We start from the raw sequence: 14,896 nt of genomic DNA, 5'->3' as shown, positions 1-14,896 counted from the left end.
GTCCAATCAACGGATTGTATAAATTGTTTTTCATTACTCCAGAATGAGCCTTTTGTATTTATATCAGCCACATTTCTGGGCCACCAGCAAGCTAACTGAAGACCTAGTGAAGTGAAGGGTGCGACGAGGGATATTCAGCTGCAACATGCAACTTCACCAATAAATGTTGCTTAATTTTACACACGGTACCGCTAAAGCAGGAAAGCGAACGAGGGAAGACGAGACACCAACAACTTAAGTGCTCCCACTTGTTTTTCACTTGACCTCTCGCCCTTTGAGGTCCAGGGTTTTTGACATTTGACATTAGGCCATGACATTTGAGTGGAGCATAAACATGTGACAACATACAGGTAAGTGTTTTATTTACAGAACAACAACATCTTGTATATATCCACTTGATTTCTAGCTGCAGGAAAACATGCTGCATCATGAGCCAACGTGAATCGTGCCCACTTCCACTAGCATGAAGAGCTTTGACCATCCCTCACCACACAGCACAGACTGAGCTCCATATATAGCTCCATATAGCGTCTGTCGCACTGTAACTTGAAAGTAAACAAACGAGAACCCACATGGACATTGGATGTTGTTGGCGGAGAAACGTGGTGCCTCCCCTCTAACGGCACAGCCGGTGTCCATTTCAGAAGAAGAAGCTCTGGAGAGCGCTCCTCTAAACACAGTTCAAGTATGGACATATGCGAGGCAAAAAAACAAACCCATTCGCACCTCACAAACTAAAAGCCACATTTATAGCAGCAAACTGAGAACAGCTTTCAGAGAGAAACACACAAACTGAGAAAAAGTGAGACATTGGGAAGCAATGGTACGCCTCGTCATGAGTACACATTTGCACGAGCCTCCTGCGCATGAAATGTACACTAAATTGTGTGTCCCCAGTCTTTGCAGTAGAATAACGGCTGATCCAGTCACTCGGACCAGTCCAGCTCTTTTCACGCACGTTAATGGGGACATCCATGTGAACATGGTGCTGTGTGAAACTCCGCCCTTTGAAACATTGCGACTCTTCACCTGAACAGCAAATATGGATTAAGACACATTCACACGTCCACATTTGAGTGGACCTGAACTGCACTGCTTTGCAATACAACTAAAAATGATGAACGGAGGATTTGACTGAGTCGAGGAATCGCTCACTCTGTAGTACTTCATGCCAAATCTGTGAGTCCAGATAAACACTACCTGGATCAGAAGTGCAAATCAAACCCAGAAATTTCATCTGGAACATTTTTTCATTCATTTTTCATTCCTTTTTTTTTTTTGTCAAGTCCCATCATTGTCACGTCACTACTTTGAAATTAATCCCAATTGTGTGCTTCAAGGGCTACAAAGGGATATTCAATGACATGTCACTTATCATTGTTATGCCCCATTTTAAAGGGTTGCAGAGTTAAAGTTAAACAGCTAGTGGATATCAGACACACTGACACTCACACCCGTCCCTCTGATGCCTGCTGGCCTCCACCTTCATAAACACTGTCTTTATGTGACACCATTCTCAACGGGTATGTTGTGTACGTGGAGGTGGGAATGGGCAGAACATCTAGGAGCTCCTATAGTTGTTGACATGTCTCCTAAGAGGATGAATTAATAAAAGTTTATAAAAAAAGTTACACTAACTTCATTAGTTTTTCTTTTCCACATCGTGTTAAGCTACTCCTCTTTCTCCTTAATCACCATTCATCTCTTTTTAATTCCCTTCAATCTGTCAATCTTTCATTTTTCCCCCTTCCCTTGACTCTCACGGTCGAGTTCAAGGACACAACAAAGAGCCTCCCTTTCTCTCCTCTTCTCTCAATCCATCTTTCCATTTCATTCTCTTCCGTTTCAATTTTATCCATAAAAAAAAGAAGAAGAAGAAGATCCGTGTTCATTATCCTTCAGGTTTCCAACGATCCTGCCTCGCGGTTGGCCAGAGGGTCCTGTCAGTCATGTGAGCGAGAGCCAGTCAGTAGGACGACAGAGAGGAGGCGGACGACTGCAGGGAGCCGGAGGAGTTTGAACGTCTCATATGCGGGAGGAGGTAGGAGTCCGAGCACAGCTGGTGAACGTCGAACCTGTCCTCCTTGCGGTAGGCGAGACAGCGCCGGATGAACGCCTGCGGAGAAAATGAGATTCAGTGTGAGTTTATGTCTATGTTTGCTTAAAGACGCAGTCGGTGTGTAATCACTACTCAAACAGCTCGGCCCACATATAATCTGATGCAGGACGGACATGACAGAGAGAGGAGAGAGTTGTGACAGACTCATAGTTTACATCCTTCCTGGTTTGCGAGGGCAACTGTAGTGACCCGACATGCTCGGTAAAGGCAGGGTGAGTAGAAAAGTTGTCTTCTTACATGCTGGACGTTGTTGTTCTAATTACTTCTTTCATATTGTGTGTTTTAAAGACACAACTGAAATTATGCTTATTTTAAAATACACAGGCTGAGACAGGCTCATCATCACAGGAGTTTACAATTAAACTACCGTATTTTCCGCACTATAAGGCGCACCTAAAAACCTCAAATGTTCTCAAAAGCCGACAGTGCGCCGTATAATCCGGACGAGACGGAGCCGGGCATGTTGGATCCCGTATTCGCCCAACTGTTTAAATCGGACACTGAAGAAGAAGAATTTAGGGATTCGCGGATGAGGAATAACTTGATAAAGTGAGCTTTACATGTTTATTTTGTGTGTTGTGTTGTGTGACATTAACGTTTGAGCAACGTTGAGTTATTTATATATTGTTATTGCTTTGCACTATTTCGAGTGTTACTATATTGTGATAGCACAACGTTTGATTTACCGTAACAGTATCAGACTGTTTTTTACGTGTTTATTGAATCCAGGAAAAGTTCCCCTCCACTATGTGATATAAATGTTGCACTACATGTTATACCCTGCTGTTGTTAAAAGATAAACGAAATACCACATCACATAAAACAGCTGTTTATTCATGTTGGGAGTAAACGGAGTTGTCAGAACGCTGGTTTGTAATCTATAAATAAAGTTTGACTGACCTATCTGACTGTTTTGTTGACATTCCCTTTAGCGCAGCTCCATCTAATGAATTCTTTTAAAGTCTATTCTATGCGCCTTATAATCCGGTGCGCCTTATAATCCGGTGCGCCTTATAGTGCGGAAAATACGGTACATCCACGCAATTTTCTTTTAAAGTCATCTGCAACCAGATGAGCATTTTAACGCCGTATCAGATCTGCATTCATACTACAACAGCTGAAAAATGTGTGTAGTCTGGAGAGCAGCACAAGTTTTAAATCAACAGTTGTAGTCGTGTAGATACAGCAGTAGGGTACACTTTTGACTCAGTGGTTGATATTTACTTAATTACTCTACTAAATAATCCAACAACCACAACAAAGACACAAGCTGGACGATGACTTTCATCAGTGCTGCAGAAATCTAATGGACATTTTCACTGACAGACTCCATCCAGTGTCGAATGATCAGGATTTTGATATTTTTCTGGTCATAATGAGAGTTAGGATACAAGAATGATCACCCATACCAATCATAGATCAAATGTAATTTGTAGAGCGGCAACTAACGATTATTTTCATAATCGATTAATCTGTCGATTATTTCCTCAATGAATCGTTTGGTCCATAAAACTTCAGAAAACATTAAAAAATGGTGATCGGTGTTAGTCAAATGTCTTGTTTTGTCCACAAACCAAAATGATTAACTTTTAATGATTTCTTTGAGCAAAGAAATGAAGAAAATACTCACATTTAAGAAGCTTAAACAATCAGAAATCTCGTTTTAATCATGAAAAAAGCTTCAAACCGCACAAAATAGTTGTCATTTAATTTAGTAATCATATAATTGATTAATTGATTCAGCTCTAGTAATTTGTACAAAAATAATGACACTATGATTTTTTTTGTTTTAGCATATTTTGACGCCACCTTTCAGACCTTCACTCCAACTATGGCTCACGAGAGTTAGCAGAACCACATGGACCATTAAAGTAAGCATTAGATTAAGCAACTCGAGCACAGGTGTGGTGTAATCGTCTCTTATGAGAAGATCAGTGAGCAACTCCTGTCTCACACATCCACCCACAGCCCCTCCATCTCCTTCAGCTCTGTGCCTACATGCATTTTTCTAAATCACAGTGGGTGGACTTGGCTCAGATCTGGAGGTGAAGTCACACCTCAGACAATGAGATGTTTTTTTTATATATATATATATATATATATATATATATATATATATATATATATATATATATATGGTAATGATTTTTCAACCTTTACACCATTTTGGTATTAGCTAGGAGAGCAGTGACAGAAGTAAATGACCCTCTTCTTTTAAAAGTAAAAGGTGTACAATTTTGCAGTATTTATTAAGATGATGGTCTGTTCATTGAAGGATAACGTAAAAACATGGTGGTCCAAAATGGTGGCTTTCAATAGAGCTGACCTGGCTCCTGATAAATATAATAATCCTGGTGTAATGAAAAACAACAATCTATACAATCAGGCAATTGTATACTTTAAAAAGTCGGTATCATTTTCTTATTTTCTTTCAAAAGAAAATCATTTTACACACTGAATATTCAAGTGTATGCACATGTGTATGTGGGGATGGATGTGTGCTACCTTGGCCTCTGTGCTGGCCTGTGGTTTAGCAGGAAACTGAACCTCCGTTGCTTTGAGGATGGTGTTTTCCTGGAGAATGTCTTGTTGAGACTGGTTGTGACCAAACGGCTGCGAAAAACACAAGATGTTGAAATGAGCGCAGTTTACTGTTTTTCACTGCTCCAAATATCATCGCAACCTACAGTTGTTTCGTGGACACTGGATTAAAGACATAAGTCCATGGAAAAAAAAGTGTTTCAGTGCTGTACCTTGCGTCCATAGAGGCACTGGAAGAAGATCACTCCCACAGACCAGACATCCACCTTGTTGGAAATTTTAGGCGGCTCCTTCCCCACCACAAAACACTCAGGAGGGAGATACCTGAAAACACATGAATGAAATAATAATCATGCTAATCATTGTTATTTAGAGCTCATACATGTTTTTTCCACAAATCTTTGAAAAGAAAAGTGCTGCGGTTAGTATTGTGACATGTCAAAATGGCTGCTATGCAAAGGGTCCATGTGGGAGCCTTTATTTTACACACATTCACTGTAATCCATGTCATGTCCATGTTTGTTTTGCAATGTTCATACATGTGCCACTGTGCACTCATGTGCCCTTTGCACTGCAGCCATTTTGACATGTTTTAGCAGGACAAGCTCCAGTGTCATTGATCACATTATCTATCTCTCCGTTCAGGTCATGCAATTTAACAGTAAAGCATCATGCACCCACAAACTGAGGAGGAGGCACGTATTCGCAACCTTCTCAATTTGGCCACACTTTAGGGTCATGACCCAGAAACAATGTTGTAGAGTATGATGGGGTGGGGGCAGCGTCTGCTACCGTTGGTGTTTGTGTCTCACCAGTAAGTGCCAGCCCCCTGTGACGTGAGGTCCATTCCATCCACACCGTAATTATCATCGTCCATGATCTTTGACAGGCCAAAGTCTGTGATTTTGATCTCTCCACATGCCGTGCCATCCACTAACAAGATGTTACCTGTACCACACACAGACAGCGAGACTCAGTTCAGTGTTCGATTCAAGGTTAATGAGCAAAAAGACTCAAGAGCAACTGAAAAAGATACTTAGATGTGACTGTTTATCAGCTTTGCATCCTCTAAGCATGCTAGGGTTATGAGGCTTTTGTTGATGTGCAATGTTAAAAACAAGTTTTTCATTTATTTATCGTTAATGATTATAACAAAATGACAAATTAAACTCTTGATTAAAGAAAATGCACGGATTATGCTATCTATTTGCTACATTATATCTTTAAGTGCTGTAATATTCATATGCTTGTTGAAAGGGTGACCCACCGGGTTTGAGGTCGTAGTGAATGATGGGGGGTTTGATCTCGTTAAGGTAGCGTAGAGCGCTAACAATCTGCATGACGATGGAGCGCGCTTCCTTCTCCGACATCAGCTTGTTCTGTTTCAGGTAGAAGTCCAGGTCATTTCCTTCACAGAACTCCAGCACCGTACAGAAGCTGTAAGAACCCGACGACAAACATCGAGTTACAAACAGGAACGTAGTGAAACACTGATACTTAAATATCGCAATATTACAGTGTGTGATTTGCATCAATTCTTTGAAGAGCTCAATCAGCATGGAAATATTCTTTTTTGTATTTAATAGGGCTGCAACTAACGATTATCGAGTGATCAGCGGTCCAGAAAATGTTTTGTCCACAAACCAAATCATTTTGGTTGTTTTAACGATTTCTTATATATGGAGCAAAGAAACCAGGAAATATTCACTTTTAACAAGTTGAAAAATCTAAGCGCTTGATTTAATTCTTTAAAAAAATACTCAAGCCAATGACTCTGTTATCAAAATAGTTGACGAGTAATTCATAGTAACTTACAATCGAAAATTGAGCCCTAGTATTTAAACCTCTGAGTCCCTTTCCTTACACTCCTCTCATTATCCATCCATTGTTTACTGCTTTATCCTCCACAATATCAGCTGTATCAGCTGGGGTTAGGGTAAAAGGCGGCGTACACAAGGGACAGATCCCCAGTCCATTACAAGGCCCCATAGAGACAAACAACCATTCACTCTCACATTCACACAAGCAATTTAGAGTGTCCAATTGACCTCTGCATGTTTTTGGAAATGTGGGAGGAAACTGGAGAACCTGAAAACTCTACACAGAAAGGATCAGACACAAAACCAGCAACCTTTTTGCTGTGAGGCAACAGTGCTACCCACGTGTGACACAGCTTACTAATCAAAGAAAACTGTACATTATTTACAATTATGTCACTTTGCTTATAGTAGATCTATGTATTGCATCTTTTGCCGTTGGGTTTGTGGTTGTAATTACGAGGTTTTGTGAAACACCAACTGACACCAAACAATGACTCAATTACTCTAGAAAACAATCAACGGATTAATATATCATAAAAATACCAGTGGTTTATTGATAACTAACTGGAAAGTGCCACCAGGTACAGTATATGGCTACTAGTTTGTTTATCTCTTTGGTGTCACATGGATAATCCAACACTCTATGGCTAACATTTTACTCCTCAAATGTGACTTCCATTGTCAGGGCATGATGATGCTGAATCACACATTCCTCTTACCCCTACATTTGCTGAGACATGCAGCTCTGATGTCGTGGCTCGAGGCAGATTACACAAAAACAACTATATGCATTATTTGAATATTTACTTGCCAAAGGTTAGACTGTTACCTCAAATGTAACAAGCCAGTTAAAGTTCTCAACGCAGCACTGTGTGACAAACAACCACAGGATACGTCAGCCCAGCAGGACTGCAGCTGGCAGAGGTCAGAGGTGACTCACGTGTCAGTGTCCAGAGAGAAGTAGTCATACAGTTTCACTATTCTGGGATGGTCCAGCTGCTTGTGTATCCGGTACTCCCTGCATGCATGCCTGGAAGAAAATAAATGCCAGTGTTGTCAGTGTGTAACTGCAGAGGCAGTCTGCCTTTGTGCACGTAAAGTTCACTGTGTGGACGAGACCTACTTGTGATAGTTCTCCTTTTTCTCCTCCCTCCAGTTCTTGTTGAGTTGGTGGATTTTAACAGCTGCATAACGCTGCTCAAATAGGTCAAAAGCCTGTGTTTGAAAAAGAAAACACAAAAAAAAACCCACACATGTTCATGTGTCTGAGCTTATTATACACACAGAGAGAAAGTGAGCGTAGGAAATAATTGCTGTATTACGGCTATTACCTTATAGACTTCACTGAAGCCGCCCCTGCCCAGCAAGTGCAGCAGCAGGTACCTCTCATTCAGAGTGGGATGGTCTTTAAACCTGTGTGAAGAGGATCGCTTATTTTTAATATAATCAGGTAACATAAGGAACTTATTCTAGGAACTGATTGAGCTAAATCAATGTCCTTTCTGAAACAAGAAACATGATTGTATCTCTCCTCTCCTGGATAATTCAAATGAAAACAATGTACAAATCAGCCACACTGTTTATGAAATGGTTTTATTCCATGTGATTCTGTGTGGTTTACATTCATTTATTAGGTTTGGACTTACGCCGAGCTGTCCTCGTTATTGATCCTCTTCAGCTCTCTGATATGGAGGTTCCTCACGCGCTCCAACCGCTCCAGCTCCGCTTGAATCTCCGCTTCCTCCTACAAACAAAGCATAACACTCGTCATTTAATATTTAAATTGTTTTTGAGTTGTAATGTGCATCTTAGAGAATACAATTTATGCAACCAAACAAACAGATGAGAACATTTCTGATACAGATTCAGATCTGATACAGATAGTTTGTGTTCACTTGACATGATGAATATCTGGTAAATGGCTGAATGTTTTATATTTTCCAGGCAGAAAGGTTTTCTAGACATAACACATTTTACTGATTTATTGATTGATTTGATGAATGAATAACTAACTGCTTGTGTATATTTTTCCTATTCACCTTCTTCAAGTGTCCAAGACGGAGTTTGAAGATCTCTTCCTGCTCATGGTACTCAGCGAGGGTCAGTCTGCCCAAAAAAAGAAAGAAAGAAAGAAAAGAAAACATATGAGCCAACATAAACATTTACAAATCCTCCTGGTGAAAACAACATAGAAGCATTTCACTCTCAGTTTGTGGACATAACAAATGCCACAAACAATATTTAAACATTGTTTACGCTCAATATCCTGCACTGACAGTCCAGTGAACTTACAGCTGAGGCAGGGAAGGCTTGAGGAAGGGGTCTGAATCATTGCCATTGACCACCTTGGTTTTGCGTTGCTTGGGTTCAGAGGTGGACGCCATTGTCAGGGAGGGAGACGCGGGGTTTGGAGGCTTCCTCTTGGCCAGCAGCTTCCTCTGTCTCTCTATGTCCTCCCTCTGCTGGTTGATACCCTCCTGCTGCCTGGAGCATATAACATATATTAAATATTACACAGTGTGTTTCCAAACAGAGCTGGAAGCCATTTTCACTCATCAGTTCCTCTTTTTCACCCACTCGATCCATTACTAATACGATAATTACCCATATATACAACCTGATGCAATATAAATAGAAACACTATCAACAGTTAATACATTCCTCATACATATACCTCGACAGTACATTTTACATACTGCATATTTAGGAGTGAATAATGCAATGCTCAGTGCAAAATCTCGACAAAGTGCAATCACAAAAATTCACTAGCAATAAAAAACAAAGTTTGTAATCGCTCACTTGATGAGGTTCTGGAATGCATATCCATCGGTCCACTGCTCTGTGTAGGACGCTCCATGTCTGACGGTGGTGAAGTGACCGAGGCGGAGGCGGTCCTGCATGCTCTTCTCACGACACGACTGTTTCTCCTGAGTGCTCTGTGCAGAGAAATGTGCACATGATCAGAAATGACGGGTGACCGTTAGAGTTACATTTATTCATTTGCAGCTATACCTTCAACGCACAAGTTGACCTAATGATAAACTGCCTCTGTGCCACTTAATATGATGTCCTGTTTGTCGCACGTCAAAAAACTTTCCGGAACTTTGCTCTGTTCCGTGTATAACCACCAACATTTGTTGGTGGTTATTGTTTTCATATTCCCCTGTTATGAAAACAATAAACACAAAACACACACCTTTTCTATGAGCAGCTTCTTGCTCATAGTGATGCATTTGTTGAGCCTTTCCTTGTATTTCTCCAAGAGTTTTTGCTGTTCATCAATCTGTCTGCGCAGGTCACAGTTCGCCTGTTCAGATAAGCCCGCAGAGAGAGTGTTACGTCTTGTGTAGTATGAAATATACACATTCTCCTATGTGCTTATCTTCAACATTAACACAGAGGATAAATAACCTGAACTCACCCTGAGCAGATCATCTATTCGCCCCTCTTTCTTCTCCAGGTCCAGACTCTTGTTGCTTTCCAGAGCAGCAAGTTTTAGCCCTGTTAACTCCGTCTAAGAGCACAGGACGTAGAAGTAGAAGTCAGCTGGTGTATCAGAGAAAAACACTGCAGAAATTGTGTCAGATGAGTGTGTTTTCTATGCGTGTCACATTACCTGGACAAACTTGCTGCAGGACGCTTTAGGATTATGTTCTCCAAAGCACAGACTTGTGGGAGAGGAGCTATTCTGCCGAATCTACAGACAAAGACATGCCGTTAAACCTCCTAGAGTCACAGAGAAACTCACATCCACCTCACATATGCAGATGCTTCTGTGTGAGTGTTTGTCAAACACTCACTATTAAGCCCGGAGCAGAGTGGGAGCTCTGTGGAGAACGACGAGCTGATGGGAGTCCTCTGACTGGACTGGAACCGTTTCCCCCCTGGAACTTTGCAGAAAAACAAAACTGATTAACTTAAAAGTTGCAAAGTAACTTCTGATTTTTGTTGTTGATGTTATGATTCTGCCTCTTTAGGCTCTTTCAAGCAATACCATCATAACTGACCTAAGGGAGTGTTTACGTGTACACCTGCAGTGCAGGGGCGGGCGGGAGTAAGATGCATTTACACAAATAGACTGCTTTAACAGCACAATGTTGCTGTTGCCTCTGTCTGACTTGGCATAAAACAAATAACTTCCTGTGTGTAGTGTGGGAATGTCACTGGGAGATCTAAACACTGCCATACTGAGTAACACAAGAGAGAGTCGTATGGAGCTGATAGGCTCAACATTGTGTGAACTTGTTTGAAAACAGTTGAAATGTGACAGACATACCTTTAGATTTAAAGGATATGCACTACAGTTTTAATAATCATGTTTGAGATTTAAAAAAAAAAAAAAGTGACATATTAGCTTAACGCCAGTTGTAATACTCACATCAAAATAGTCGCTAATCTTGGGCCCACGCGTGGAGGTCTTCCCTGCAGAGAAATGTGAGCTCTTAATACAAACTAGCAGTAATAGTATGATCTAGTGCAGTATCAGTCATACCTTGACTACTCTCTGAGTAGGTGTCAGCTTTCCTCTTCCTCCCTCTGGATGATTCAGAGTGCTTCTTCTCAGGAGTCTGTGAATTGATATGAAATAGAGGGAAATAAAAGGCTTAAATCTCCCGTGTTTTACCAAACTCAGCAGGATTCAGTGGTGGAGTTCAGCAGGAAAGAACAGCGGGAAGGAGAAGTACATACTGAGTAGGCAGGAGAGCTCCCTCTTTTCAAATCAGAGTTCTATGAAGACAAGAGAGGAGGAGGAGTTGGAGATAGAGGCAGAAAAGAATAGAGAAGTGCCAACACCTTGTTTATCTGTGCTGATAAATGTGTCATGTTTAATTCTGACTCATCTCAATAAATAAAAGTCAGCCATGTTCACTGAAACCTTTTTTGTTTTACCTCTGACTCCTTATCGCTGGATGAGCCCAGGCTGCCGTAGCTGTGGTTGGAGGACTCATTGGCCAGACCCTGAACACAGTGAGAATTAATACAAATAAGTGTTAAAATAGTCAATGCAAATAAGTGGTACTTATGAAATGTAAGCAACACTGAAACAAAGCTTAGAGGCAGGCCTATAGTGCCATGGCTGATATGAATACAGATCTTCCCTTTAGGTGTGTCCCTTGGCCCTTTTCCATAACACAAATATTTCCAGGAACTCTGTATCCTTTAGAACATTTACCTGCATTTTCACAACTTCAGTTTTTTTACTGGGTCCAAAAAGTCCCTGATTTATCACCAAGGAGTCATCATGTAAGAGTTAGTCACTGGGGTTAGACACGTATGAACACAACCAGTTCAACTATTGTTTAACATTCTTGCTGCTGCGAGCAAGCACAGGGTGTTGCTACTGTCATTGTCTTAAGTTCTCAGGTTAACTGTTTTTGTGTAGTATACATGTTGTAGGTGACAAATGAGGCTTTGGCTCCTCTGTTCAGCTGTTACCTTAGCACCTCCACTGGTGCTCCCAGTGCTGCCGACTGTGTTGCCACTGCCAGCTCCCGTGAATCTGGCCTCCAGCAGCTCCTGTCTCCTGGGGTCCAGGCTATGTAGCTCCTCCATGGGGCCTGGTGACAGGGAGCAGAGTAAGGTTACAATATTACCTTTGCTAACACACAGTGGCGAGGAGCAGGATGAGAAACACTCCTATGTTTAAAAACACAAGTGGAGGTATAATCTGGGAGAGGATTAGAGAAAATTGGAGTGATCAGAGGGATAAAAATAGAAAATGGATTTAACTGCAGGTACAGTGGGAAGCTCTTTAAAATATGCACTTCCATCCTGTGATGGTTGATACTTAAGATGACACTGCATTTCTATCTTGAGCAGTAAGGTCATTGTGCCACTGGGGAGCCAGGAGGGAAAGGAGTCAATGCCAGGTGTAATAGTGATTTTAACAAAAATCTTCAGCCTGCACATCTTTCATCTAATTATTGAGACACAAAAGAGTATAGTACTTTCCTCTTGAACAATTTGCACAGCATATACTGTTTAAAATGCCTTGTTTTAATGTCAGGTCAAGTCTGGATTTTAATGTATTCTTTACTATTAATGTGTTTTAGGGCGAGAACGATGCTCCAGTATATGCAATACTCTATAGTATATAATATTTCTTATTGATATTTACATTCTGTGAAACATGTATCCTTCGTAAGCAGTTTGTTGTCCCCATTGTGCTGTGCACTGTTCTGCAGCTGCCGTAGCACTTTAGCCGCCCCAAAATAATTTCCCTGAGGGGGCGGAAATAAAGTATATCTGATTGATTGATTGAATCATCAATAATAGCTCAGGGACTTCAAACACGAGTTTTATCACCAGTAAAAAATCTTAAAAATCGCAAAATGTAAATGTGCATTTAAGCTTTTCAGAAGTTGTATTCAAATGTGTCAGTGGTCCTCAGTATGTTGCCAGATTTGCACAAGTGTTTGTGGTTGATAGTAACAGCTGCAAATCAAAACAATGACAATAACACTACATATAAATGTGCTTTTTCAAGCAATCAGTTTATAAAAGATACGAAGATTACATAAAGGCTGCCTGATATGGCCATGTTGTATGACTATCACTTTCAATACAGACAATACACACACACAGACACACACGTCTTCAGCTCCTTGCTGGCTGCTGCTGTTGCAAGTGTTTGTTTCCTTATTGGACATTTCCTGACTGTCATCTTTACATAGCTTCTGGCACAGGGAAGAGCCATAAAAGGCATTACTATGGACATGATGAAAGCCTTATGTGCAGGGAAACAGAGCAGCCTACAAGGCCTGTGTCTGTGTGAGGTTACCTAAGGACAAGGCAGGAAGTGATTTGGAAACATTTTGTCTACACAGCCAAAGCTTTATATCACATCAAGAGGTTTTAGGTTCAATAGCACTTCCCAGAACAATACACAGCAACAATAGAGTCCTATAATAAATAACTGATATGGGTTAACGCTCACTGTTTCGTCCCATGTTATTCTGCTACATCAAGTGAACAGCACACAACAGATGCTTCAAACCTGACCCTAAAGTAAAAAACGAGGCCTGGTTGTAAGTTCTTGGTAGCAGTTGCTTTTGCAATTATGGAAGCTGTTAAACATCCATCTGGATGCAGCTGATAAGAGGACACTGTTTACAGAGACACTGTACTATGGCATCGCGTCGTTACAGCCAACTTGAAACCGTGTACAGCAGAGACAGTGACACAGACAAAACAAGAAGCTAGCGCTGCCTTTGTTGCAAACCCGATAGCTCCCCGCTGCTACTTCAACTGGCCATCAACTCAACTGACAGCTGACGTTTGGCATCAGTGAACTTGACATCCATTTCTACTCCCAACAACCGTCAGCTCGACACGGCACACAAGCCGCACTTCCCCTGCCAACAAAGCACTTTAAAGAGAATTTAAGTGGCCCGAGCACTTTGGCTCGTATATATATACCTTCTTTGCCCTTCGCGGTCGCCGTTATATGTTGAGAAATCGTTGGGGACGAGGAGAGCTGCGACCAAGATGGCGTCGCCTCCAAACTTCCACCACCACTTCCACTGTTACTTTGGACACTCATGAAGCCACTTTACCGCCGAGAGGAGCCAGCGTTCACTCTGCAAATCCCAAACTCTCGTGTCCATCGACACCTGCTGTAGCCGAACGGGCCAGAATGAAGGATAGTTGGTCGTGTTTTGTTTTTTTTTTGTTTTTAAATTCCTTCTCCCTCTGGCTAGACACCTCGCATGTCGCGACCCGAGCGGGTGCTGCTGAGCAGCGGCTGCTTCTTCTTCTTCTTCTTCACGGACTCGCTGAGAAGGATCCAGCGTAACCTTTGCATGATGACCGCACCGCGCCGCGTCGCGCGCCTGTCAGCAGCAGCATCCAGTTCGCGAGCGGTGCCGTGATTCTGGAGAAGGCGAGGCTATCGCGAGGCTGCCGCGCTCCCAGCAGAGCGGGTGGCATGACACCGACACAGACAACACTGATCTGGGATCATTTTGCCCTCCCACTAACCGGCCCGAGGTTCACTGGGAAACACAACTCCCGTCGACCTGAGAGCAGCTTCCTGCTGCTGCTACTGCTGCTGCTACTGCTGCTGCTGCTGCTGTTTAGGAGAAAGCAACAAAAATGGCCGAAAGTTACTGTGTGCTTGAGGAGAATGAAGACAAACACACATACACACACACGCACGCACGCGCGTGTATGTGTGCTGTGTTTATACGTTCACAGACAGACAGACAGACACACACACACCCTCACGACGTAATTAAGGCGTATACACTCAACCAAGAAAATAAACTATAACTATATATATGTATGTAAACATGTACATATATAACTACATACATACACAGTATATGTGTATATATACATACATTTATACCGTATATATAATTGTATCTTTCTATCTATCCACTATATATACACTGTGTATGTATAAATGTATATA

General features: G+C 41.6%; 1 protein-coding gene across 3 annotated transcripts; it reads right to left on the bottom strand.

Moving 5' to 3' along the window:
* Positions 1-345: 345 nt before the first annotated feature.
* Positions 346-14,560, bottom strand: LOC122768401 (serine/threonine-protein kinase tousled-like 1-B). 3 transcript variants are annotated; one of them, XM_044024393.1, is made up of 22 exons: positions 13,900-14,560; positions 11,917-12,038; positions 11,371-11,439; positions 11,170-11,208; positions 10,973-11,048; positions 10,859-10,902; positions 10,281-10,364; positions 10,097-10,177; positions 9,902-9,994; positions 9,677-9,787; positions 9,280-9,416; positions 8,773-8,964; positions 8,520-8,586; positions 8,127-8,224; positions 7,812-7,893; positions 7,604-7,695; positions 7,421-7,510; positions 5,928-6,097; positions 5,473-5,608; positions 4,873-4,984; positions 4,625-4,732; positions 346-2,116 (listed from the first exon to the last, which is right to left on the bottom strand). In XM_044024393.1, exons 1-22 carry the CDS (start codon positions 14,021-14,023, stop codon positions 1,967-1,969), a joined length of 2,277 nt encoding a protein of 758 aa, XP_043880328.1. In that variant the 5' UTR covers positions 14,024-14,560; the 3' UTR covers positions 346-1,966. The 3 variants fall into 3 exon arrangements, with proteins under 3 accessions (XP_043880328.1, XP_043880319.1, XP_043880338.1); XM_044024384.1 differs by having other exon boundaries at positions 10,281-10,370; positions 13,900-14,559; XM_044024403.1 differs by lacking the exon at positions 11,170-11,208 and having other exon boundaries at positions 10,281-10,370; positions 13,900-14,558.
* Positions 14,561-14,896: the final 336 nt, after the last annotated feature.

This window comes from Solea senegalensis, linkage group LG1 (assembly GCF_019176455.1).
Source record: "Solea senegalensis isolate Sse05_10M linkage group LG1, IFAPA_SoseM_1, whole genome shotgun sequence".
Taxonomy (NCBI): Eukaryota; Metazoa; Chordata; class Actinopteri; order Pleuronectiformes; family Soleidae; genus Solea; species Solea senegalensis.
This window is presented reverse-complemented; position numbering and strand designations above follow the sequence as displayed.